We start from the raw sequence: 25,768 nt of genomic DNA, 5'->3' as shown, positions 1-25,768 counted from the left end.
AACAGTGACAACAAAAGTGAAATCCCTTTCCATTCCTGAGATGTGTTCACGGATCCTGCCCAAGACGCATAAATAGGTATCGGCAATGAAGAGATGGCTTTGTTAGCATAGGGCCACAACAAAACAATGTCTAGGATGCCTTCAAGTTCAGCCTTATTGTATCATAGCCATTCCGTCAAAAGGTCTTCATGCTTACGCAGTCATGGACAAACACAAGATAATGGTTAATGAATAGATATTCTTTATTTCCGCGCAAGCCTTTGTTGTTGAACATCGGCCAATGGAGCAGTGCCACAAAGCACTGCTATAGACAAAGACAAACGCAAACCTAGGTATCTGTGTCCAAACAACGCCAGTGATTTGTTCCCAAATGCTCCAATACCCGGTCCCATCGTCACTCATTATACTGGTTTGTATGCACTATCCTGCCTTGCGACCTCTCGCAATCAGTCTTCTGTGCAATTCAACCATCACGTCACTCCACTGCTCTTCTCCAGCCCCAACAAACTTGCCAATCCGTGTGGTTAGAAATTCAGTCACTTTGAGTACGTTAAAGTGTTCACCATACAGCACCTTGGCATCAGGTGCAATCACCACGTTGAGTGCTTCGGCGCTGCTTTGGCCTTGGAGACCCAGCTTGATTTCGAGGCGTGTCTCGAGAGGCACGAGCAGCAGAGATGTTGTGATGGCTATGCTTGAGTCGGATGTTTTCTCTACTGCCGTGGGAAAGGTAGCGTTCAGTCGGACAAGTTGCGAAGAGACGAGGTTTGCCTTGTCCCAGGCATTTTGGACACTTTTTAGGAGGTGGGCAACCTCAGTGCGGCTATGAGGAAGCGCACGAACGTAATCTCGAATACTCTGTAAGAAGAACTCCTTCTCTGTCGTCTTGGGAAGTGCATTCTGCTCTCGGTTATCAGCGATATACCAGAGATCAATTCTCGAGTTCGGTTGATGCTCCTGGAACGCGGCGATATCAAAAACGATCTCGATCTCACGCCTGTAGGCCATCGATAGGACAGTTCCAGATATGCCAGTCACTGACCAGCCATATTGCTTCTCGATGGAATCAACTCGAGCTAAGACTGTGTTAGTCACAACTTTAGAGCAGATTTATCGAGACTTACCCTTAAGACTATTGACCTCTGTGCTTGTCCAGCCACGACATTCCTCTCGTATCTTCTCGGACTCTGCGATTTCATCGACGCAATTCTGCTTCTGCGTGATCAAGTCCTCGACTTCAACTTCTGATGCTTGAAACTGCTCCCTTAGCTCTGCGATGCGCTTCTTCTTGTATTCGACATCCTCGTCAAGAGACACCAGCTCGTCGCGGGCAGCCTCGAGATCGGCAGGGTCACAGTCAGCAAGCTCCCGAGCGATCTCCTCGAGATTATTTCTTTCCTCTAGTAGCGACTTGTAGCGAGCCACAATCGGGGGTAGCACGGAATCAAGGAGACTCTTCTGCTTATTCAGAAGCTCCTTGTCGGTTTCCATACCATCGTCAATTCCTGAAAGACCTTCTTTCAATCCCTCTTGAAGTTTCATTCGCCACTCATACCACATGGCTTTGCTTAACAAGCGAGCGTGGTTCTTGACATTCATAAACTGCTTGTCCATTAGAGTCTTGATCTCAGGTGTGGCTGCCATATACTCCTTGAACAGAGGCGGGTTCTCCTCAAAGGTGTCGGTCTCAATTTCCTTCACGATTCGTCGGCCTTCCGATATATACTTCTTCAGCTCACGGCATGAGTGCTGGTAGAGTTCAAGCATCGGCACTGTGCAAGCTCCAGCGACAACACAACGTTCGAGGGAAAGGTCCTCTTCACCATCATCAAGGAATCCGTTGTCGAGGGTTCCAGGCGCTTGCGTGTGACGACGCTTGGTTGTTGTCAGCTCCATGAAGCGAATGGAGGTCATGTTTAGGAAATCCTGAAGATGAATTCTGTCTCCGTCCTGGTCGGCCTCTGCCTCTACTTCCTCCTCCAGCTGCTCCGCATCTCTGATTGGGGTTTCATCGAAATTCACCTGGTGCCCAGCCCTATCATCTTCGACCTCCTTGAATCTACCCTGGTGCCTTGGCGTAGTTGCTGCATCGAGCTTCTCTGGTGAGGACAAGGTCGGTGTAGCAGTGTTTGGTTGCAGGCTTTGTCGGAACGAATAATTCAATCTTCCCGTCGTCTCCTCTTTGGAGGGCGGTTGCTGAAGTCTGACGTTCTTGACTGGGCTTCCTTGGTGACCTCTGAGTCTTTTGACACCATCGTTATCTTCTGGTTCACCCTCATCGTCGTCGAGTTCGTTGGGTCGCTTGCCGAGAAGACCTTTGGCACTTCCTACATGAAGACTCTTACGACCCCTGAGCGGCTTACGCTTAGGACTGAGGCTGTCAATCATTTCTCGTAGGTTAAGTGTGGCTTCGGCGCCGTCGGCTTCCCTCTCAAGAATTTTTCTGCGGTTTTCTTTATCTTCTTCCTCCTGTACCTCACGGTCAATCTCTTGTGTCAGCTCCTTAGGGTCTTCAAACATGACGGCACGCTTTCCCGGCACGAAATTCGTAGCCGTATCACCAATGGAGCCTCGTCGATCGAAAAGCGCAGCGACCTGTGGGGATCCAAGTCCGGCCCGGTCAGCCCCAATTCCTGACAAGCTTCGTTGGGGTGTAAGTATAATTGTCGGAGTTCGGTTGCTGTTCCTAAAACTATCCTGGAAAAGACCTTGCTTTGGAGTGGACTTGACAGGCGATGGGGTCCTTGAACTAGCTCTTGTCGTTCTGACTGAAGATGGTCGCTTTGGCGAAGCCGAGCGAGGGTTTCGTTGTGTAGAGCGAGGTGTAGCATTCTTTTCCGATACAACTGAATCGAGCTGAGGCGTAGCTAGTTTGGTAGATTTTGGTGTTTTGGCTTTGGTTGACTGCGGTGTTGTTGTTGTTGCTTTTACAGGTGAAGGTGTGTGAGAAGTTCGAGAGTTTACTCGAGGAGTTGAGATTTTAGTACCAGAGATGCTACGTGGAGCGCTCCTTGGAGTCCTTGAGGGTTCGGGGCTTGGTGTCTTGGTCTGCTTATCGTTCGGTGTTGGTGTAGCTTGTTCGTCAACTGCATTCTTGATAATAGCGGCCTGGAGTATATCATCAGGACTATCTGCACAATCAGCCTCCTCTTCCATAACCCGCTTGTCCAGGTCCCGTGAGCCACCTGCCGCTTTACTGAGGATACCCCCAATGGCGGTGGTCATATCCATACCCACTGTAGCTTCACCTTCATCCTCATCCTCATCCTCATCCGCTTCCTCATTGTCCTCTAGGCGGTCAGTCCCGGGTTTTGACAGGATCTGGCCAACTGCAAGAGTCATATCCATGGGGGCATCATCATCATCGTTTTCATTTTCAGCGCGGTTGACCGTACGCCTCCGAGAAGCGGCGATACTCTTCCGCTTCTTTTGTGACAGGACTCCACCCATTACAGTAGTGAGTTCCATCGACATGTCTTCGTTGCCGTCTGACGCATCATCTTGCTCGAGCGCTGGACGTTTGATGCCACCTATTGCGGTCGTGAAGTCCATGGTAGCCTCTTCCATTGGGGTGTCCTCTTCCTCTTCATCGGCATTGTGAGCGTTGGTTCTCTGGGGTTGGCTGACAATACCACCAAATGCACGCGTAACATCCATAGACATATCCTCATCCGGATTATATTCTTGTGGGGGCTGGGGTTTGATGATGCCCCCTATTACACGAGTGACGTCCATAGACATATCCTCATCCGGGTCATACTGCTGTGCAGGCTGGGGTTTAATGATACCACCGACTGCGCGTGTCATGTCCATATCCATGTCCATACTCATGTTGGTTCCGGTAGCATCCTCCATATCCTGCATTGCTTCATCTTGCTGAGTCTGAGCTGGGAGCGGTAAGTTTTCTTGATCTTGTGCGGCAATGTTGTTCTTGTTCTCCTTGCCCCATCCAAACATAGGGATATATTCTTCGTCCTCGTCAAGGTCGTCGTCTTCATCATCTTGGAGTTGTTGATGGCCAGCCCTTCTCGCAGCCAGTCTCAGGGCTTCATCTAATGTGGATGACTCTCCATCGGAATCTACCGATCGATCTGAAGCAGCTGTTGTTCCGGTCACATCATCGACAGTCATCATCGTTCCATCGTCGGATTCACTGCTATCATCGTCGCCATCTTCCTCAACATCGGCAACCTCTTCGACTGCATCTGCAGGTTCGGAATCTGAGCTATAGAGCGTCGTCGCAGTGTCGTCTTCGGAGTTGTGGAAATTGACTGGCGGGAGTCCAGAACTTCGTCTCTGCTTCTTCTCTTCATCGTCGCGTTCCTGTTGCTGAGTTGCAGCATTAGAAAAGGCTGAGTTTCGCCTTGTTGAGTCGGTAGACGTCGTCGAGTCCTGGTTAAATTCAACTTCATGAAACGTGTGCAGAGTTGCCTCGGCAGCAAAAGATACGCGACGGTTTGCAAGAGATTTGCGACGAGCATCGCGACGCTCACGCTCCTCTCGTTCCCGAGCTGCAGCTTGCTGCTCTTCTTCTGTCTTGACAGCGATCTTGGAGCCGCTATTATCCGTGCTGTTCGGAGTAGAAAATTCTTTTGTCGGTTCACCAAAGTCAATTAGATCGGGTTGTCTCGGCTTCATAGGCGGTATTTCAGGTATCGGCATGGTTTGTTTGAGAATTGAGCGCGGGGCTCTTGATGGGACTGCAAGAGACTGAAATTATTAGTTATTACTTATCTCTGGAGTAAAAAATAATCATGTCTCACAGCTCTTCTGTTTCCGTTGGCTTTCATGAGAGCATCCAAGCCACCAGGACCTAAACTCTTGCTCCTCGACTTTTTGCGGCTCGCGGCTAACGAGCTTGTGACGTCGACAGTCGCATTTTCTTTCTCGAACGCCTTATTAACATCTGTATGGGCACCGATTGATCTTCGCGTGCGCCTTGTAGCAGGCAAAGTTGCATCGGCGGGCGCCATCATGCGTAATTGAGTCGTTGGGTTTTATCGAGTCAAAAGTCAACCCCCAACCTGAAGCGCGACGACGATAAGTGATAGTGGGCTGTGACTTGGCTATCTCGCGTGTTTTTGTTTACTTTGGCTGCCAGGGGGGAGAGTGGGGCTGGCATTGATCAACCTCAAATGGCCCACTTTCGATCACAGCCATGGCGCCTTCTCACGTGAGCCTGAGCCACAGCGATCTTTGGAAAAGTCACGTGAGTGTCTCTGCACCTGCCTCGCGAAAATTCCAAGCCCTAATTGTCCTTACCTAAGGAAGGCACGCAAAAATTGGTGTTATTTTCTCCTTCCGCCTAGCATAGCCAATATCAACCTCGTCTCACCCAGCTCAACCACACGCCATCTCGTTACGGTACCTGCCCGAGAAGGATAATTCAAGATGTCAGTGACGGTCCAGCCCAACTGCAGCGTCGAATCCGAATGAATACACGATGTCGAATCCGAATGAGTCGCTAACCTTTGCATCAGGGCGACCGAGTTGACCGTCCAGTCGGAGCGTGCTTTCCAGAAGCAGCCTCACATCTTCCAGAACTCGAAGACCAAGACCAAGAGCACCCGACCGGGCAAGGGTGGCCGACGATGGTATAAGGACGTCGGTCTGGGTTTCCGAACCCCCAAGGCCGCCATTGAGGGTAGCTACATCGGTACGTTCGACAGATTTTGAGATTTTGAGATTTTGGGACTTGCAGGAGCACAAGAAGACGAATTTTGCCAAACGACGGGCACACAAACAGCGACACCAATCGACCGTGCTGGGAGAGATTTGCGCAAATAAAATAACACGTTGAGCGCATCACTAACATTTGTATCTACAGACAAGAAGTGCCCTTTCACTGGTCTCGTCTCTATCCGTGGCCGTATCCTGACCGGTACCGTCGTTTCCACCAAGATGCACCGCACCATCATCATCCGACGAGAGTACTTGCATTTTATCCCCAAGTACTCTCGTTATGAGAAGCGACACAAGAACGTTGCCGCTCACGTCTCCCCCGCTTTCCGTGTTGAGGAGGGTGACCAGGTCACCGTTGGCCAGTGCCGACCCCTCAGCAAGACTGTACGTTTTAGAACAGACGAACTGGTATCAGGGATGCTCGCTAACATAATTTAAGGTCCGCTTCAACGTCCTGCGCGTCCTGCCCCGAACTGGCAAGGCTGTTAAGAAGTTCTCTAAGTTTTAAGTTGGGACTTTCTTCTGGCATTTTTTCGGCGTGATAAGCATCAGGAGAGATGGGAAGTTTCTCCTGAAGGGTCGGGCACCGGATGTTGCGTTGCAAATGATTGTGCTATAGATGCAATCGCGAATAAAAAAGGATTCACGAAGACAATTGTTTTGGGTTGATGGTTCACAATCGGGCGTGATATGGCTAGGAAAAGGGTCTTCATGATCTCAAGATTACGTTCATACCTTTGACTATTCGCCGACCAAGAAATGCCAGTGCCGTGAGGAACTGTTGTTTGACCTATCTGATGCGGTTGTGTGTGGTGAAGACTCCATGATACATAGATGCAACTGCAGTTTGATGATGAGGTGCCAGTTCGCCTGAATCAAATAAATGGTTATGACAATGATATGAATAATTCCCATTTGGCCTAGATGCTTGATATTATGATGTCGACCGGCTCGAATCTTTGGATCCTATGGGTTTAGTCTCGCCTGATGAACTACAAAAAATGGCGTTGGTATACAGTGCTTCGTACAGTGTTTCGCTGAAATTCTTACCTCCACCTATCGCAGTTGAAGCTATAGTCTAGTTTTTGGAGTGTCAACTTCGAGTCCAGTTTTGAACTCAATTCCAACCCTTTTCCCATAGATTGGTGCCAGTTTAGAGAAACCAGTTTGCTGCAATGGGTTGGATATCTTCGGTCCTTGGTACCGGCCAGTCGTCAGACCCTCTTTCAAAACTCGATCCAAGCCTTCGCGACTTTCTGGAGAAAGAATCTCCCCTCAAATACCCTTCGAACCAACCTACGAACCCTCCTCCAACAAATCAGCAGCCCCGGGATGCCAATGCAGTGGCGACAATTACAGAACAACAGAAGCCAGTCGTACCTTCAGCAAGCTTGTATCAAGACGGTCGATATGCCCACCTCTGGAAGAACTACCAGCCGCTCGCCGAGATTGAGGCAGAGACCGCAACCGATCATGAGAAGCTAATGAGCGTCTTGGAGGCATACAAGGAACGAAAAGAGGCCATTGGCAAGGCAGCGTTGGAAAATTGTGCTGAATACCAAGAGGAGTGGGTGAATTGCATGAAGCATGGAAGCTGGGAGGATCAAATACAGATGTGTAGACATCAAGTTCGAAAATTCGAGAGGTGTTATATGATGCAATCAGTATGTGGGCCACATCCGCCTTACTCAACATCCCATTTCTAACTATGTTTTAGCGTTTTCTGAGAGCGTTGGGCCATGGGTCGGTGGTAGGCAGATCGCCTGAGGTGGAAGAGGATATCCAAATGCACGCCGACTCTCTTTATCAGCGAATGATCAAGCACGAGGAGGCAGTCGAGAAGGCTAAGGCAGAAGGACTGCCCGTGCCGGTCTTCCAGACAACTTTGCCGAAAGCCAAGAAAGATGCGGTCATGCCCACTGAAGAACTTCAACAGCAATGGAAGGAACAACTTGATAAGCTACCAGCTGATGAGCGTGCGGTTGAAGAGGCTGCTCTTCGTGCCGATCTCCAGGCCAAGGCCGAGGTCGCCGGCAGCGTTCAGAAAATTTGGGATACACAGGCGGAGCAGAGGAAACAGCGGCAGGCAGAAGGAACATCTACGTTTGGAGATTACATTGCAGCTTTGTTTGGGAAATCTGGGAAATAAAACGGCGGGCAGAGAAGCATACTGTACAGTCATGTATATTATGATGAGCAGACTATTGGCATAGCTCTCCAGGCTGCATGCCCCTATGTAAGACTACATGAATAAATAAATGTACCAATGTTATAAATGCAATAATCGGTTATTGTTCATTCCGGTCTCTTATAAAACATTATATCTAAAGATGATTTCTCTATTAAAATTCTATATATACTGTGATAATTAAGTTATAAGCTAGAGGTATTATTTCCAATTAAGACTTGCAGCTAGGAGCTTATTCTAGTATACAGAACTTAGTTTATAATTAATATATTACTGCTATTATATATATAAATCTTATAAATATAAATAAAATATTAAATTTTATTTTAATAAACTATATAAGGCCTACCTATATATAGAAATACTTTACTGTCTCCTTATACTCCCTAGCTTTAATATTATATATTATGCTACCCTAGAGCAGGAGATTGAACTTGGTATCTATTGATAGTTTGAGAATGATGGGACAAACATTAAGACATAAACGAATTAGCACGGTTCCGTGGTCTAGTTGGTTATGGCATCTCGTTAACACCGAGAAGGTCCCCGGTTCGATCCCGGGCGGAACCATATCTTTTGCCATCTTTATGTCTTAGAGCTTTAGTATTGTTCTGCATTTATTAGCATTATCTTTTGGCATTTCAATGAATTATAAGTAATTGCTTATGTATTGTTCTTAGTAATTTTATCTATTCTTTACCTTCATCCACCCACTCGTTCCCCGAACGGGGGAATTCTTATTGCTACCTCGCAAGTCTTTGTTGGGTTGATTCGTATCAACAACCTCTTCTTCAATTTTCCATGCATCATCATTTAGAACTTCCCAGTCAGGGGCAGGCGCCTCACTGAGCAGCTTCTTCCTCAGCTTGTCGGCCAATTTCATCGGACCGGGAAGCTTGAATGTCTTACTGAACTCGGTAGCTTCAGCTCCGCCCAGGTAGTAGAAAGTTGTGCCGTGGGAATATTGTCCCATGCGGCTGGCATGGGCATCGGTTTCATTCTTGGATGCGCTGGGATCCTTCTTGCTAGATGATGAAGGATAGATATTTGCACCAACATTTTGGTGATTTGTGAGGAGCTCGTGTAAATTGCGCCCCATATTGCAAATGTCTTCAAAGTGAGTCCTATCACCTATAGAAACACCTTGCGTACTGCAAGCCCAGGCGATGTTGTAGGCGAGCAGAGTCACACCTTCTATGAAATATGAAAAGGTTGCTGGATCTTCCTTGGCCAACAGCGCTGGTGGCTTGTCAATGAAAAGAGGTCTTGGACGTGAAACACGCTGGGACTCTGTGTCTCCGGACTGAGAAGGATTCCCTGCTCCTGTCTGACTAGGATATACTGGATCCTCAGATCCGTAAGAAGCAGAGAGATTGAAGATGGTTGGTCGTGGGTAGTCGCGGTGAGGAAGAGTAATTGCCGCAGGAAGACGAATTGAAAGATAGTGTGATACGAGCATCAGGATATGACAAATGTGGCTGAGAGATGTTGAGATCATCTCTGGTGTTGATGCTGTAAAGGGAGTTAGTACATAGTCGAAAGAGTCGTGGAAGAGCCTACAGTTCATTGTGGCCAAATCAACAACGGGAATCCCGCCAAGGTAATACTCATATTTACCAGTAGAGCCTTCTTTGACACGTTCAAGTCCATATAGCCGGGCTGCCTCCATACAAAGAAAAGATCGTGTACGAGCCATGTCGCCAGCGCTGCGAGACCACTTATACCTAAGTCTGCCAATGTCCGTTTCTATATCTTTTTGCTGTTTCACTCTGCGCTCAACCAGACCACCAGACACAGCTGCAATATCCGACTTGCGACGAGAGAGCGCAGCTTTCCGGGCCTGGATCTCCTCCCTGGCAGCTTTGATGTCATTTCTGAGCTTATCGGCAGCGGCCAAAATCTGGGTCGTCCTGTCTTCAGCTGTTCGCTGTTGTGCCTGTAGTGATTCTCTGTGAAACTTGTTTGGGGCGCTCGTCTCATCTAATAGTTCGTTTAATTCATTTTGGAGACTCTCGTTTTGCAGGAGAAGTTCCACATTGCTTATGCGACCATCGAGAAGCGAGTTTCTGGCGTCCACGGTGCACAGAAACGGAAGACGCTCTGGGTCGTGAATACGATGGCAGATATCGCAGTCCATACTGGCTTTGTATCTTTGCCACCTGCGTTCAGGCAGTTGTCCTTATCTGTTGATCAAAGAAGACCAGGGAATCACGTTCAGCCTTCCGGTGATGAAACAAGAGAGCCGGGGAGCATCTTCGTAAACCCGAGATAAGCGATTGAAAGTGAACGTAAAAGTAAAAGTGAAAGCCAATGACTTGTAGGTTTTGAAGTAGAAGATGGGAGTCACGAGTCGAGCATTGATAGTGACAATGTTGTGGCGCATGAACGTAAGCCACACAGGCAGCCAACCAAAAAATGCAGGAACACACACACTTCAGACTTCCTGTTAGTGAGCAAGTAAATGATTCAAATACCTTACCTAACTTCACCATTTAGGTATCGGGAATCAGTCTTCCTTCACTGAGCTCAGTAAGCTTTGATAGAGAAATCACCGCTTTGTGGAATACAAGATCCAAGACCACTTACCAACGTCTCAAGACAGTTGATCAGGCTACTCACTCGACAGTGCTGCACGTTCCTAACAGACACCCCTGTTGCTTGGCCGACAACACCCCTGGTGATTCAACGCGAAATGCCCAACATGGATACAGCACTTCCACTACAACAAGACGGCGAGAACAGTCACAGTCAAGACGATATCAAACCCACTGTCCCTGCTCCTGAGGATTCAAACATGAGCAACATCCAGAGACACCCGCATGCTAATAGAACGACACCCGAGCCTCAAGATGATCGACATGCCAACAATTCTGATCTGCCAGATACCCCTGGTGTTTTAGAACCATTTGACTGGGATGAGTTTGAAGCGCGTTATGAGGCTGCTTTGCAAGAGGCAGATGAGCGAGAGCGGGAGATTCTGAAGGAGGCGGATGCTCTCTCAAAGGTAAGTTCTTCTGAGCAATGATGCAGACTGGTGAAACTAACATCTGGGGAGTACTTCAAAATCTGGGCTGCGTCAGCGTCAGGGCACGATGATGAGCGGGCAGCGAAGCGCCTGCAAACACGACGACGCTTTGTGAATCTCGCTGAAAACAAGATGGAACGGAAACAACAGCATTGTGAGCCAGACGTGCTTTTTATCCCACCCTTTGACCAAGTATTGACGCTTTGCAGATGATCAAGTTGTGAGGGCCTTTGAGAGTGCTCTAGCACTTCTCAAGTCCCAGTGAGCCATCTATGGGCTCTGAGTTGATGGCTGAAGCTTCAACCAGCTCCATCATCAAACTTTTGGACTGTCTTCACACAACATACTTTGCTTGCCAGGCTGCAGGACATATTTTTATCTTTTCACACCGGATCAAATCGATGTTGGTGCATTGGCACGTGACATAATTTCGGCCTGGACGCGTCTTCCGCCAATCTCGCCAAATCCCAAGTTATGCCTGATCTCGCGTTAAAGAAAACAAGACATGCCGCAATCAAATAATGGAAATACAACAAATGCGCATGGAATACCCAGCATTTCCACCGTACGTTACCCCGATACGCGCAGTTTGATACTTTACTGATACTTCTAGGATGATCTCGTTGCTTTCCACGAATCCCATTTCTCGCACACAGCCGTCGCCGCCTTCGGATCTGAATTCGTAGACTCGCCCTCCCAGGATCAAACTCAAGATGACGCCGTCAACGATACTCGGGAGGAGGAGGAGGACGATAGCCTGGGCTATTATCCGGATGGTGTGAAAAGGACTTTGACAGATGCGCAAATCGAGATATTTCGACATTCAGAACTCGAAACTCAACGCAAAGAGAAAGAAAGAGCGAAACAGCTGGGTTTGAAAGAAACAGCGCCGTCGAGCGACGTCATGGATTTGAGTAATGATACCCCCACTTCAAAGCAAACCAAAAACATGTCTTCCTTATTACCCGCTTCCTTCCAGAGCAATAAGAAACGAAAGAAGAAGAAGAACGGTCTTCAGCGCCCTCGCCCCGAACCGAAACCAGACTTGCGCAAACGAACCTGGGACGTTGTGGACAAAGGCTTGGACTCGCTGGAATACGACTAAGCATGTTCCCTGGATGAACAAGGGATACTGCTTTTGAACTTTCGAACGTTACCCGCCAAGACATTTCGATTGTAAGTTGATTCTGCCTCCAGTGTGTTTGAATCTCATTATGATGAAAACCCTTGTATCGTCATCCTTAGTCGGATCAGGGCTGGAGGTGGACGACGTATTGGCTCCTGCTGATATTGACACCTCTGCAACCCTGAAATGTCGAACAATTAATCTTCTCTCTGAAATATGAGACTTTTATTCGTATTCTTCCCAGCAAGCAGTTTGTTTATGTTGCTAATCATGACTGTGGTGTAGGATTCCGCAAAGCCGGCCAGTTTGACAAGTTTCACAAGGTAGCTTGTACGTATTATATGTCTTTTAGTGGCCAATGAATATGTGAGGTAGGCGCTTTGACTGGTGGATCGCAAGCCATGTATTTTATTCGAGGCCTATTCGTGATGCAAATGTGATTTTTGGTCCCAATATTAAATTCTTGTTATCGGGACGCGGCCGGGGTCAGAAGAAATGGAAACAAGTATATTCGCGAACTACATATCCCTAGGAGATGGGTCTACATATAATCTCGACCTACCTTAGACTTAGCTTCCTTGAGCATGGGATAACTATGTTTGTTTAGATGGCGACAAGATGTTCATAAAGTAACATTTATTAGCAGACTTGACCCTTTGGCCTTGGATAGCCTAAGCGCTTCACGGTTTCTGTGACACCTGGAAGTCTTTCTAGACTGTGTATGTTAGTAACTGTTCAATAAGAAGTGAATGCCAGAAACAAACAGCTATCACGCATCCATTCAATTTGGATCCTAGACACGCCACCATCTATTTGCTTGCCTTGTGATTGATTTGGAGGTACTCGTGCCCATTCGCCAGTGTTATCGCGGGGCGGCCGATAAGCGCTACAGCGAATCATAGCCCAGCCCGCCCGCCAAAATACGGGGCAAATCTGGGCTGGGCTGGGCCCGACCTGAAATGCCATCCCACCTTGATTTTGCAAACCAAGTCAAAGCAGGTCCAGCCGCCTCTCCTCTTCAGCCTCTTAGACTAGAGACCTTGGGTTGGGCTAAATTAGATATACAACTACCTCGGCCTCAACCTCTCATCTTTAGCATCTCTGTCGCTCCGACCGTCGTCGACGTCCCGCGACACTATCTTCTTCCACCGCCAGCGTCGCCTCCCTGCCACAGTCTCGATCTCTGCCCATCATGGCGCGCGTCTACGCCGATGTCAACCAGAGCATGCCCCGCAGTTACTGGGACTACGACAGTGTTAACATCAGTATGCCCTCACCCCACGTGAGAACTCCCTTGACAATGAAGCTGATAAACATGTAGGCTGGGGGGCTCTAGAAAACTACGAGGTCGTCAGAAAGATCGGTATGCCGTTGTCGTCCATTTCGTTGCTTAGTTATTGACCCCTTGTGCGTCTGTAGGTCGTGGAAAGTACTCGGAAGTCTTTGAAGGCATCAATGTCGTCAACTACCAGAAGTGCGTCGTCAAGGTCTTAAAGCCTGTGAAGAAGAAGAAGATCAAGCGCGAGATCAAGATCCTCCAGAATTTGGCCGGGGGTCCCAATGTTGTTGCCTTACTTGACGTTGTTCGGGATGCGCAGGTTGGTGCCAACCTTTTCAACTGACATCGCAATATGTAACTGACCACACAAATAGAGTAAGACGCCGTCCCTCATTTTCGAGCACGTCAATAATACCGATTTCCGAAGCCTCTATCCCAAGTTCAATGACATCGATGTCCGGTTCTACATCTTTGAGCTCCTCAAGGCCTTGGACTTCTGCCACAGCAAGGGTATTATGCATCGAGATGTTAAGCCTCATAACGTTATGATCGATCATGAGAACCGGAAGGTTGGTCAATCTGCCATGACACGGCTGACGTAGAGCCCACTGACAGTTCATAGTTGCGTCTCATTGATTGGGGCCTGGCCGAATTTTATCACCCCGGTACCGAGTACAACGTTCGTGTGGCCTCTCGCTATTTTAAGGGCCCAGAACTGCTGGTCGATTTCCAGGAGTACGATTACAGTCTCGACATGTGGAGCCTGGGAGCCATGTTTGCTTCTATGATCTTCCGAAAGGAGCCGTTCTTCCATGGGAACAGTAACTCGGACCAGCTTGTGAAAATTGCAAAGGTTCTTGGTACTGATGATCTGTTTGACTACATCGACAAGTACGAAATTGAACTGGATGCGCAATATGACGACATTCTTGGACGATTCCAGAAGAAACCATGGCATAGCTTCGTCACCTCGGAAAATCAGCGATTTGTTTCTAATGAGGCCATCGATTTCCTTGACAAGCTACTGCGATACGACCATCAGGTTTGTTTATAGCTTCAACATCTCCTGTCTGATCTAACATTTGTGTAGGAGCGTTTGACCGCCAAGGAGGCGCAAGCGCACCCCTACTTCAACCCCGTCCGTGATCCCGAGGTTTTTAAGCAACACCTTGCAGCTGCTAATGGCGCTGCCAACAAGTCTTGAGAGTGCTTGGAGTCGTAGCTCTCCAACACTCATCACCTCTGGCGATCCATCTCGTGGCAACCCTGAACCCATGATACTCTGACTGGCGGTTACTGCTTTCCTTTGTCGGTTTTCCGTCCCTGATAGGATACACCCATACTAGGAAGAGAATATCTCAGCCGGATCTGCCTTGATCCTTTCCGCCATGAAAGCGCGCCGACTCAATGGCTCTGTGAGATGGACTCCGTGAGAATGGAGCTGGATGAGAATATTCAACAGCCTTGGCATGACGTATGACTCAAACGGTTCGGTGTAATGAGGAGAAGCTTGCGTGACATGCAGCGACATCTCGGACATCGTTACAGGGGCGATGTGGAATGAGGCAATGTGGTTTCGGCGTTCCAGGTTCTGGGGGTTATAGCACGTTGAGATCGAGGGCTAATCTAACCATCAATACTCCTAACTTTTTTTTTTTTTTACTTTGTAGCTGGAGGTTTTTATGCTTTTGGGTCAGCTTTTTCTCGAGTAGCGTAAGCCTCAAATAAAACCACAGCGCTATGTTTGCTTGTTGTATATTGGTCTCCCAAGGCTTTATTATCTAGAGTCTTCTCTACCAAAAGTAATATGTAAAATCAGAACGACCATTCATATACAAGAGAAGCAAAAGTCTCGGCCACACTGATAACCATCTAGACCACAGGTTCGTAACGTGCCCCTAGGTGTCTTAATAGTGCTGATAGGACTGGACATCTCATGGAGACGCTTTCTACTGGGTGTCCTTTGGGCTTCTCTGGTTAGGGCACTTGCCCGCAAAATCCTCCTTGTTGAAGGACGGACGCTTGCTGTCTTTGATGTTGATTTGACTCTGCGCGCTAACTCATCCTGAGACTCACCGGTGTCTGATTCCGAATCCGACACGAATGAGAGGAGGGATCGGCGTGATGATGGTGCACGAGTAGTACGAATGGAAGCATGTCGAGGGGTGTGTGGTTTGTGAGAGCTTGAAGGGGGTGCTGTAAGGGGAGCCCTTGTATCCGTCGGCTTCCGCGGTGTCGATACCCCTTGAACCATGGTAGCTTGAGGCAATTCAGGCAGAGATTCGTCATAATGTGCAGCTTCGTCTTGAGGAGGTGCATAATCAGAGGAATTGTCGTCAAGACGAGACCCACTATCCTCAGAGTGATCGCTGTAGTTAGGAGCTCCTTCAACATGAACGCGCGAGGAAGGACAAGCGGTAGATGACTGCTCGTTTCCGACGGCTATAACGGTCTCCAGTGTTTCTATAGGCCCCTCCGAAATTGTATTTGGTTCCTGCAACAGCTCGGATGGCGTCAAACGTACTAGCCGTTCCTCCTGGTCATCTGAAACATCCTCCTTGAGTTCTGTTGACTCGTTTGTGCTGTTGTTGGAATTTTGGAGCCTTTCCCATGTCCGCCGAAGCTTGATGGCATCATCTGAAGCTCTAGCTTGTGGCTTATAAGACACTGGGCTCTTGGGTTTTGTCTTGAGAAGCCACTTGAGTTCGTTCGTTAGATGATGTTGACGTGTTACTGGACGTTCTTCAGTCGCCTCATCGCCATGATCTGATTCTTGTGAGGCTTCTTCATCGCGATCCGGACAATCATGGCCCCTCACAGCATGTGTCGAGTGATCTTTGGACCCAGCTTCAATACCGGGATTTGCAGGATTCGATTTCTTTGGCGCTCCAGCATTAAGCTGTACGGCGCCCCTTGTTGTGACTTTTGTACTGGAAACAGTATTCTTTTGAACCTTGCGTGTTGAGCCTTTGGGTCTTCCTCGCTTGCGCTTAATAGGCTCCATTGTCTGGCTCAGTATACCGCCAGCTGTAGGCTCAACTATGGGCGCTGCTCGTTGGTTGGGTTTTGGTGAACTACTCGCAACATAGACAATGGGCCCAGCGCTTCGAATTCGATCATCTGTTGGCATGACTGGCGATAGAGGTTTTCGAAATTCTACCTGGCGTTTTGGTGCTCGGACCCTTGAAAGAACAAGAGGAGCTTCGTCGTCTGAAAGCTCCATGCTAGAAACAGTATGTACATCAGAAGCAAAGAGTCTGTCGTTCCCTACCTTGCGCTCCAGTGCCTCAGGAGCACCGCTGCTGAAGGGAGTCGCGGTATCCTGTGAATCTGGTACAACCTGCCTTTGGGAGGTCCTCCCCCTCTCGGGTGCTATTGTTCCCAGCGCATTGCCTTGAAGCTCCTCCAAGGACGAGGCACACTCATCGCCGACATGATCGACACTCTTGAAGTCTTTGCGAACGACTGGATCAGCCTTGCATAGCTCCACCCTCAACCTCTGGCCTGATTTCTGCCATTCTTTGGCATCGTCCCAAGAGATCTTGCCCATATACTCAGTTTGCTTCCTCGCTCGGCCAGACCGTCTCCGACCAGAATCGTCTTCCTCGTCATTCTGTTGGGCCAATCTCACTACATTTCCATTGATTCCTTCCAGTGCCCCTTGTGAATGTCGATGAACCTCGCCTTTCGCAGGTGATTCTTTGGTTGGAAGGACAAGACTCGCCTCAGGGGTCGACGCTACCTCAGTAGTCTGAGAAAACATCAAATCATCATCTTCGTCGGTATCATTTATAGTTCTGTCAGGGACCGGACCTTCCTGATTATCGCGTGACTGTTCCTCAGACATGCATTTATGATGGTCATCTGCGACTGCCTCCTCTTCCGTACGAGAGCTGCTATGGTGTCTGCTCATTGCCTGCTTGGAGGATGCTTTCATAGAGCCAGCCCGCTTCGTCTTCTTGGCCCTGTTAAGACTCCAAATCGACGTCTGTCCGTTATGGGTAGGGAAGTCGTATCTTCCTCCGGTGAACCAAGGCCCTGGCATACTCGGCGACATGTTAAAATATGGAGGAATATCGTCCCGACCCCAGGCTTGCATGGGAAAACCGTGCATTCCTCCCCAGGGCCCAAATCCGGGAGTTCGCCTGAACCCAACTGACGAGCCTAGTCCATAGGATGGAAGACCAAAGTGAGGTTCACTGGCATGGAACATGGCGTTGTTAATTTGGGAGTGATCCATGGTCGTACCCATATCAGCTTGTAGTGCTTCCCGGGACACTTCGCTGTGAGTCCTTTGACCCGTTGGCGCGCCTTGTTCTGCAAACGTTGGCTCCTGGTTGTTCTGATTGTCGCTCTGAGAATGTTGCACTCCTTTGACTGGTTCTTCGCCATCGAAATATCCATCCGTAAGATCCTCGAGCAGAACTCCTTCATCTTCGTCGATATTACTATCGCCATCCATCCATAGTCCCTCAACATCTCCCTCATCACGCATATTACGCAAATGACCGTTATTAACCACAATTTCTCCAGTGTTCATGTCGATTTCGTCACCAATACCCTTAAAGTCCCGGCTGTATTTTTCGATAATATGAGCCATTGTGGCTTGCAGTTTATGGTCAGCATTCGCCCGCTTGAGAGCAAGCTGAATATCAGGATCTCGGCGCATCCTAATCTCTTGAGGATGTGACGCAAGTTCGTCATCGTCACTTTCATCTTGAACCTCTTTTTGAGCTGAGGAGCCCCGTCGCCTTTTCTTTGTTGGTGGTTCCATTGTCAATATGGTCATAACAAGCCCTGAGGAATCTCTGTCGAAATTAAATCATGCATGATTTTGTGGCCCATTCTTTATGAGGATGCATGGTAGCCTTCCATTAGATGGCTCCTGCATTCTTTGATGACGATGTTTCGTTGGAGGAGCAACTGAAGGGTCTAGACGCGTTGTGACGCGCCATCAGGAGCCGTGCATCGCGTAAAGTACTTGGACACATGTAGATCTTATCGATCAACTTAGCGGGGTTCACTACTAACCAGCTAACCTAGGACAGGCGGTACCTACAGCTTAATGCAAGCCATCCATCTACCTACCTTAGGTACCTAGTACTATTATCATGTGGATTGGATGCTATCGACCTTCGATAGCTTCATGTGACCTTATGAAAGAACCTGAGAGTCAGGCTTAGTTGTGATAGCTCTTTCTTTGTAATACTTCCTTTTGTTTACTCTGTACTTGTTGTGTAAGCAATTATATAGTCCGTAGCTTAACTACAGTAAGTTTCACCTGTCATTCAGTACCCTGTGATCAACTGCGCATTGGCTCGTGGCTCCCAATGCTAAACATAACCCGACGTCACCGCTAAGACATCCACCACACCTTACTCTGGCCATTTCTTTACTTTCCCTACCTTTCCCACCAACGGCTCGACACTCTTTCTTAAAAGCTCTGTACAGCGCATTCGTTCAGCAACCGGCCTTGAACAATGTCTGCTCGTTAACCCAAGTATGAACTGCCAGAAATGCCGCCAGCCTCTTAGGCTGGACGGATCCCTCGAGGACCTCAACCCAGCCGCCTACGATGTGCTTGTTTGTATGTGGCCTGATCCTTTTTCTGCGCCTGTATCTGACCTTGCTCGCCAGCATCGACATCTCCCCAGACCCTTAAGAAATCATCTGTGACGAGCCCACCAATTACGCAACCACAAGAGCAAGCGCGCAAGTCTCTATACGAAACGGTCTCAAGAAATACTGGGCCACCGACGTTCAAGCGCAACCATGGAGGGCATCCCCGCGATTCCTCTATGTCTTTTGTTTTATTGTCAGAGTCCCAGATGACTCACCCGAGTCAGCCTACAGAGTCTCCCGTTATGCCAACACCATTGCGCCGTGCCAGCTCTGCCAGAAGTAATGGTGATAATGTCGACGCGCCCGTTGGAAACGAGATGGAAAGGGTCAACCGACTTTTCGAAATCTTATCCGCGCGATCCGATATCGACCACCCTATCTGCGTTGAATGTACGGAAATGCTTGTTGAGGGCCTGCAGAAGAAGCTAGAGGTTGCTTCACGCGAAAGAGACGCCTATGTCAAACATCTGAAGGAGGCGAAAGCAAACAAACCAAGCGAAGAAGACATGAAAGCTCAAGGGGAAGCGCTGAGAAAAGCTGAGCAGGACAGAGCAACAGCTATGGAAGAGCTGAAGAAGCTGGAGGCGGAAAAGACTTCTTTGGACGGGGAGCTTGTAGCTCTTGAGGAGGAGTCGCGACAACTTGACAAAGAGGAGGAGAAGTTCTGGAGGGAACGAAACGAGTTTGCCACCAAGATGGGTGAATTCCAGGCGGAAAAGGACAGCATCAACGCCAAGTACAGCAACGATTCCCAGCTCCTAGAAAAGCTGCAGCGATCTAACGTATATAATGACACCTTTTGTATCAGCCACGATGGGAGCTTCGCGACAATCAACGGTCTTCGGCTTGGACGTCTTTCTAATAAACCGGTAGATTGGCCAGAAATCAACGCCGCATGGGGACACGCACTGCTACTCTTGGTTACCGTTGCGGACAAGCTTTCCTACAGATTCGATGGATATGACCCGCAGCCTATGGGAAGTACGTCAAGAATCATCCGATACGAAGTACCAAGCCCTTCTTCCAGCCGATTAGGTAGTCGAGCTGTCAACGCACCCCCAAAGAAGCATGTACTCGAGTTGTACAGCTCTGGCGATATGCCTCTAGGATTAACCTTCATGCACCGACGCTTTGATAACGCCATGGTTGGGTTCCTGGAGCTTGTGCGACAGCTGGGCGCGTATGTGCATAGGCAAACAGATGCAACTGGTACACCTCTTAGCTTGCCATATAAGATTGACGGCGACAAGATTGGCGATGTCAGCATCAAACTCGGCATTGCCCAAGACGATGGATGGACGAAGGCGTGCAAGCTGACATTGACGTGTTGTAAGTTTCTGCTCGCGCACGCCAGCAACGTCACCTCCAACGCAAGAAGTGGCGGGAATTGAATAAGTACGCTGCTGGTTAATCAAGGAACTTGGGGTTCTCTGAGCTGGGCTCCTTGTGTCTCCCTGATGTACTTAAAGTGGTGGAATTTTGGACAAGCTGGACGGCGTTATAGGGTGGAAATTGAGCATAGAGGCTGCGCCTACTCGGTCGCAAAGAATCATTTGGCATCATGAATAGAAATAAGCTGAAAATGGGGTTTCTACCTCATTTCCATGAAGAAAAAAAAACGCAAAAATTCAAATTGTTTGTTTCGGCCCGTATCAAACGAGAGTGGTTAGTGCTTCCTTGGTAAGGTAGTCACCCATTGTGAGCACGTCTACCTACCTACATTCCTTCTATATAGAGGTTCAATTTTCACTCTACGCATAAGTAAGGTAGGTACCTATCAAGGCCTACCTATGACTTCCTATTGTGCTTGTTCAATACATACTTGGCAAGAGGCCAAGCTAAATCAGGAGCTCAGGGAGTTACTTATTCTTCGTGATTCACGCTCTCGCTACTCTTCTCCTTTTAAGCCCTTACATTCACAACAATTCCCAACTTCTTCAACCTAAAGCATCCTCTGTAAAGCACTCAAAATGGGCAGTTGCGCTCATTGTGGCAAGGCTTCAACCGTGTGCTGCTCTCATTGCGTAGGAGCTCCAGAATACCACGACGGAGATGCTGTCGCTACCTTCTGGTGCAGCCCCGGATGCCAGGCAGCTCACGAGCCAACTCATCAAGAGTATTGCTACAAACTACAACGACGCAAAACTCTTTTACGTACGGCCGAGCTACTCAAGGCAGCACTTTTGGCGTACAAGGAGGTTGTGTACGACATTCATGTGACAAGGATTGAACATGACGAAGACAACGGAACTCTAGTCCTCACACACACCCCGAATCGAATTGAGCGCCATCCTTTCCCGAGCCACCTCACAGGTATTGAAGATCACAAACAGGCTGCTCTTTTAGTAAACCAGTGTACTATGGCGATTTCTCTCCTTGGTCCGATGGCCAGGGGTCTCTTGGCCGGTAGGTTAAGCCGTTTATTGCGATCCAGGGGTCATCCTGCTAATAGTTATCGATTAGGAATTGTTTCTCGAATGGATGTCGCCGTTGTTGAGATTCAGAATCCTCCCCTCACTATCAAATTTCACCCCCCTGATGGCATCATGACAGACCGGAAGTTCCACACCATTATTGAAGCGACGTTGGACTCATCAGGAGAACAATGGCTGATCGACGTCACAGGCTGTCAGTATGGCTTCCGGGAGATTCTGCTTCCACTCGAGAAGTACATTGCACAGAACAACTGCTCCTCATATGAGCTGTTGCAGCCTTACGGTCACACTGAAACCACCGACCAGGACGAGCTTCCCCATTCACCTCTGATCATACTCACAAGAGGGCCCAATGAACAACAGTTGGCAGACATTGAAATTGAGAAAGGTTATCGTCGACACTTCGCCGCCCTAGTTCGCGCAGTAATCAATCAAGGATTGACTCAGGGGCCCGACGCTCAATTTGCAGTCACTCTCGATGGATTGGTCCATAGAGTGATCACATACATGTCAAGTTATCAACCTCGGATGGGGGCATACCAGGAGAGCATTATGCACTGAGAGCTCTCTGCTGGCTTGCTTGGGTCCAGATGGGCCTGCAGGACCACATAGATAGTTCCGATGGATGGCTGCATATAGTAAGGTAGGGAGGGGTAAGTAAGGTAGCCCAAGGCTCACTCACTATGGAGCATTTTGGAAGGCGGTGCAACCTCGTGGATGGTAGCCTACTCCTGCACGCAACCAAGAATTGAGAGTTGATTCCTTACTCAATAAGGCGAAATGATTTACTTATTTCAAATCTTTTTCTTTCTTTCTTTCTTTCTTTTTTTTTTTCAGTATGAGACGAGACAGCAACCTCAAGCCAAAGAGAAAAATGCCTAATATCGTCGATAAGGTCTACTGGTCCCTGGAGTGAATGACCGGGCTGTTTGATGGAGTAATGATCTGGGAGCTTACATATGTATGTCCCCTCACCTCACTACCTCACAATAGGTTCACACTACCTATGAAACCCCACACATCAAACGACAGATCCACTTTTGACCTCCAGCACTGCCTCGTAGGGCTGTGTTGCAGCTGGGATTCCCAACATCTCCATGTGCTACACCCAGGGAGTAAGAAAGTAGACAGTGATAGCGATGCCAAAATAACCTCTTCAAAGACCACACTAAGCTTAGGCAATTTGAGCAAGCTTGCCTAAACTTTCTCTCATCTGGTATTGAGGTCCTACGGTTTCCTGCCTCCCTGTAGGCTATTCCAGAACTGTGTTACACTTGCTCAAGGCAAACAGCCCGGGGCTTGGAACTAGGCGCTGCTGCCTTGACTGGTACCATAGCTAATGACAGCGGAACTCCTTGATTGGGTAGAATGTTTCTCAATTTCGTGGTAGGCCAGTCTCAGCTTACACAGCTTTGTCAATTGCTCTATAAAGCAGACAGGATGCTCACGGTTTCTTCCCTAGTCGACTTGTTCTCTTATCTTCGGGCTCTCTTGACATAACTGCTTCTTGATTCCTGTGACTTTCGTATCTCTCTATAAGCTTGTTTGTTCTTTGGAATCATCATGGGTACTCCTCAGCCTCATGAACTCAACGTCGTCGAGGGCGATGACACCAGCTCCATCGTGAGCTTCGAGGACATCCCCCCTAGGTCCAGGCCGAGATATAGACATAGTCCGCCCATGGCCTCTATGCCCAGGGTGTGCCCAAAAACAGAAATCCTCAAGATCGATGGCAAAGTGCCAGACGTCCTTCATGTGGTCAAGTATCTCGGTTGGCAAAATAATGTCATAGAATGTCAGTTTTCAGCCATGTATTCTCAATGTTGATATTGAGCTAACCGTATGACAGGCCGTCAGAGCGACGCTGCTTTCAAGCATGTTCCCCCGTATGGATTCAATGGCGATATCAACCTCGTAGTCGATGACGATGCAACTGGAGATGAGAAGCCTGTTATCGAGATCATCACGAAGGTCTTACCCCGGAGCCGTTCCCCCATCCCTATCCACCGTCGGTCTCGAGGACCTCGAGACCAGGAAGACAGGCCGATTACTGAAGCATTCGAGAACATTGATTATCGCTACGACAATCTCTACCCCGATGAAGGTCAAGATCCCGAGGTTCCTGGTCCAGAAATTTCCCGTCCCTTCATGATCATTCATTCAGATCACCTTATCAATGCCCTCAAGGCCGTAGTAGCCTACTATCCTTACGTCAGCTTTGACGGCAAGCCTGTCAAGATCAATGCCCCTTACCGGGTCCTCTACCATCATAGACAGGAGCTCGCCCGTTACAAGGATAACCAACCATTGGCCCATGACACTGACTACGCCGCGACTACATCAAAGCATATCGACGTTCTCCTCAAGTTCCTTGACGATAACCTCGGCGATGAGATCCGTCGTGAGGAGCGTCGTCATCAACTTGCTACCCCAAGGGCTACCTTTGATCTTTTTTGGCTTCTGCTCAAGCCAGGTGAAGTCTTCTACGCAAAACGCTATGATATCTGGACCCCATATGTTATCAGTAGCGTCACCATTGGACAGGGAAACAACAACTCCTGTGATGTGTATAACATTAATTGCTGGATGCTTGAGTCAAACGGTACAAAAGTCAATCGCTTCATGTTCAGCTACAACCTCTCTCCTTGGCTTGGTGAGCAAGCCATCGGGAGCCTTTCCATCATCCCTGCAGCTTTTTGGCCGGAAGACCTCGAAGCCCAAGGTGGAATGGCAATGAAGGAAAAGAACATTGCTCTAGGCAAGCTCTATTGGGAGCTCTTGAAGCGGCCAACATACATGGATTACGAGGGACTTCTTGTGAATTCTGGGCCCAGCAACAGACAATGCCGTGGGCCAACCGGCTTCATGTGCGGCCGTGTCATATGTGATGCCCCCGGGTTTGATACATTTTATAATCAAGGACCCGATAACATGCGTGGAGGTCGCTACCATCGCGTCCCGGTTTACAATGAAACCGCGCCTCCCTCCAAGGACCATCTTCCCAAGGATCTCCCGCGATGTGGCTGCGATGCCTGTATGGCAAACCGCCCAAGCTATAGTACCGAAAGCCCGTATCATGGATTCGAAGATCTTGATCCTACCCAAGACTCTCCCCCAGATAGTGACCTCTTCTATCTTGTGTGCAGTAAGACTATGCCAGGATTCCTCCTTGGCGACCGCCGATGGGGTCACTTGAACATCGCCAACCTGAAGCAGCTGAAGACGGACAAGGAAGCTTTCAAGTATCTTGTTCTTGACGATGAGGTCAAGATGACTGTTAAGGCCTTGATTGGAAAGTTTGCTGCTGACTTGGGAGACGGGAAGCTGTCCCCCTGGGGCAATGACTTTGTGAAGAACAAAGGAGAAGGCCGAATCTTCTTGCTCCATGGTGCACCTGGCGTTGGAAAGACGTGCACCGCTGAATGCGTCGCCGAGCTCACCAATCGGCCTCTTATTTCACTTACCAGTGGCGATCTTAGCGTCGACTCGTTCAATGTTGAGGCCAACTTGAGCTACTTTCTTGAGCTTGGTCAACGCTATGGTGCTCTTGTCCTTCTTGACGAAGCGGATGTCTACCTCGAGCGCCGCCGCTCTAAGGATATTACCCGGAACGGCCTTGTATCTGTGTTTCTTCGGGCCCTCGAGTACTACCGCGGAGTTCTCTTCCTGACGACCAATCGTGTTCAGTCATTCGATACTGCATTCCTCAGCCGTATTCATGTCGCATTGCATTACAAGAGTCTTACTCACGAGGACTGTGAGCGCATCTGGACACATAACTTTGATCGCTTGAGTCGAGATTCAAACGGTTTGATCCATGTTTCTGGTGCGGCTCGCGACTTTGTGTGGAACAGCCATGATGTTCGTAGTCTGAAATGGAATGGGCGAGAGATCCGCAATGCCATGCAAACAGCCCTCGCTCTGGCCGAGAATGAAGCTCAAGGGGAGAATTTGGAGCGGGTTACAATCAGTGAGAAGCATCTCAGGGCAGTTGTGAAGATGAGCCGTGGATTCCGCGACTACATCAAAACCGCAGTCCCCCTTGAGGGATTCGAGAAGACTCTCAACGATTCTGACGAGGAGTGAGACGAGGAGACTCAAATTCTCTCTTTAATATGTGTGATTGTGATTTTATTCCTTTACTTGGACGATACATGCAGTCAGGCAATATGTTTCGCAGGCTCAGCGTCCATTCAGAAATCTCTTTATTAGTACTTTAGCCAGTAACGATTTATGACCCCAGATTGAATACACGAACTTCATGATTTAAATAAAGCTTTGTGACGATAGCAAGATGTAAGAGGAGAAATGCAAATAAGTGCTATTTTCCCTACAGGGTCTTCCGTCACCTCTACCAGAGTCTGCTAAACCTAGTGATTTATTATACAAAAACTGGAGTTTACAACAAGCT

At 48.6% G+C, this 25,768-nt stretch overlaps 10 protein-coding genes across 10 annotated transcripts; 7 read left to right on the top strand and 3 right to left on the bottom strand.

Moving 5' to 3' along the window:
- Positions 1–420: 420 nt before the first annotated feature.
- On the bottom strand, positions 421–4,973 carry J7337_001455 (uncharacterized protein; the record flags this gene model as incomplete). The annotated part of the gene is made up of 3 exons (XM_044819196.1): positions 421–1,076; positions 1,125–4,710; positions 4,764–4,973. 3 exons carry the CDS (start codon positions 4,971–4,973, stop codon positions 421–423), a joined length of 4,452 nt encoding a protein of 1,483 aa, XP_044686898.1.
- A 162-nt stretch (positions 4,974–5,135) lies between these two features.
- On the top strand, positions 5,136–6,190 carry RPS11A (ribosomal 40S subunit protein S11A; the record flags this gene model as incomplete). The annotated part of the gene is made up of 4 exons (XM_044819195.1): positions 5,136–5,173; positions 5,481–5,656; positions 5,828–6,066; positions 6,122–6,190. 4 exons carry the CDS (start codon positions 5,136–5,138, stop codon positions 6,188–6,190), a joined length of 522 nt encoding a protein of 173 aa, XP_044686897.1.
- Positions 6,191–6,857: 667 nt separating this feature from the next.
- J7337_001453 (uncharacterized protein) lies at positions 6,858–7,831 on the top strand (the record flags this gene model as incomplete). The annotated part of the gene is made up of 2 exons (XM_044819194.1): positions 6,858–7,346; positions 7,400–7,831. 2 exons carry the CDS (start codon positions 6,858–6,860, stop codon positions 7,829–7,831), a joined length of 921 nt encoding a protein of 306 aa, XP_044686896.1.
- A 554-nt stretch (positions 7,832–8,385) lies between these two features.
- Positions 8,386–10,007, bottom strand: ATG14 (autophagy protein 14; the record flags this gene model as incomplete). Its single annotated transcript, XM_044819193.1, has 3 exons — positions 8,386–8,481; positions 8,571–9,382; positions 9,431–10,007. 3 exons carry the CDS (start codon positions 10,005–10,007, stop codon positions 8,386–8,388), a joined length of 1,485 nt encoding a protein of 494 aa, XP_044686895.1.
- Positions 10,008–10,571: 564 nt separating this feature from the next.
- J7337_001451 (uncharacterized protein) lies at positions 10,572–12,000 on the top strand (the record flags this gene model as incomplete). Its single annotated transcript, XM_044819192.1, has 2 exons — positions 10,572–10,874; positions 11,509–12,000. The coding sequence occupies 2 exons, from the start codon at positions 10,572–10,574 to the stop codon at positions 11,998–12,000; spliced, it is 795 nt and encodes a 264-aa protein (XP_044686894.1).
- Positions 12,001–13,213: 1,213 nt separating this feature from the next.
- J7337_001450 (uncharacterized protein) lies at positions 13,214–14,504 on the top strand (the record flags this gene model as incomplete). The annotated part of the gene is made up of 6 exons (XM_044819191.1): positions 13,214–13,286; positions 13,343–13,384; positions 13,441–13,619; positions 13,675–13,869; positions 13,923–14,342; positions 14,391–14,504. The coding sequence occupies 6 exons, from the start codon at positions 13,214–13,216 to the stop codon at positions 14,502–14,504; spliced, it is 1,023 nt and encodes a 340-aa protein (XP_044686893.1).
- Positions 14,505–15,249: 745 nt separating this feature from the next.
- Positions 15,250–18,074, bottom strand: J7337_001449 (uncharacterized protein; the record flags this gene model as incomplete). The annotated part of the gene is made up of 2 exons (XM_044819190.1): positions 15,250–15,329; positions 15,377–18,074. The coding sequence occupies 2 exons, from the start codon at positions 18,072–18,074 to the stop codon at positions 15,250–15,252; spliced, it is 2,778 nt and encodes a 925-aa protein (XP_044686892.1).
- A 728-nt stretch (positions 18,075–18,802) lies between these two features.
- On the top strand, positions 18,803–20,313 carry VPS30 (Vacuolar protein-sorting-associated protein 30; the record flags this gene model as incomplete). The annotated part of the gene is made up of 2 exons (XM_044819189.1): positions 18,803–18,887; positions 18,938–20,313. 2 exons carry the CDS (start codon positions 18,803–18,805, stop codon positions 20,311–20,313), a joined length of 1,461 nt encoding a protein of 486 aa, XP_044686891.1.
- A 579-nt stretch (positions 20,314–20,892) lies between these two features.
- Positions 20,893–21,918, top strand: J7337_001447 (uncharacterized protein; the record flags this gene model as incomplete). The annotated part of the gene is made up of 2 exons (XM_044819188.1): positions 20,893–21,328; positions 21,386–21,918. The coding sequence occupies 2 exons, from the start codon at positions 20,893–20,895 to the stop codon at positions 21,916–21,918; spliced, it is 969 nt and encodes a 322-aa protein (XP_044686890.1).
- A 1,002-nt stretch (positions 21,919–22,920) lies between these two features.
- Positions 22,921–25,443, top strand: J7337_001446 (uncharacterized protein; the record flags this gene model as incomplete). Its single annotated transcript, XM_044819187.1, has 2 exons — positions 22,921–23,152; positions 23,207–25,443. The coding sequence occupies 2 exons, from the start codon at positions 22,921–22,923 to the stop codon at positions 25,441–25,443; spliced, it is 2,469 nt and encodes an 822-aa protein (XP_044686889.1).
- Positions 25,444–25,768: the final 325 nt, after the last annotated feature.

Source organism: Fusarium musae, chromosome 1, assembly GCF_019915245.1.
Source record: "Fusarium musae strain F31 chromosome 1, whole genome shotgun sequence".
NCBI lineage: Eukaryota > Fungi > Ascomycota > Sordariomycetes > Hypocreales > Nectriaceae > Fusarium > Fusarium musae.
Note: the sequence above shows the minus strand (reverse complement) of the source record. Positions and strands in the feature narration are given on the sequence as shown.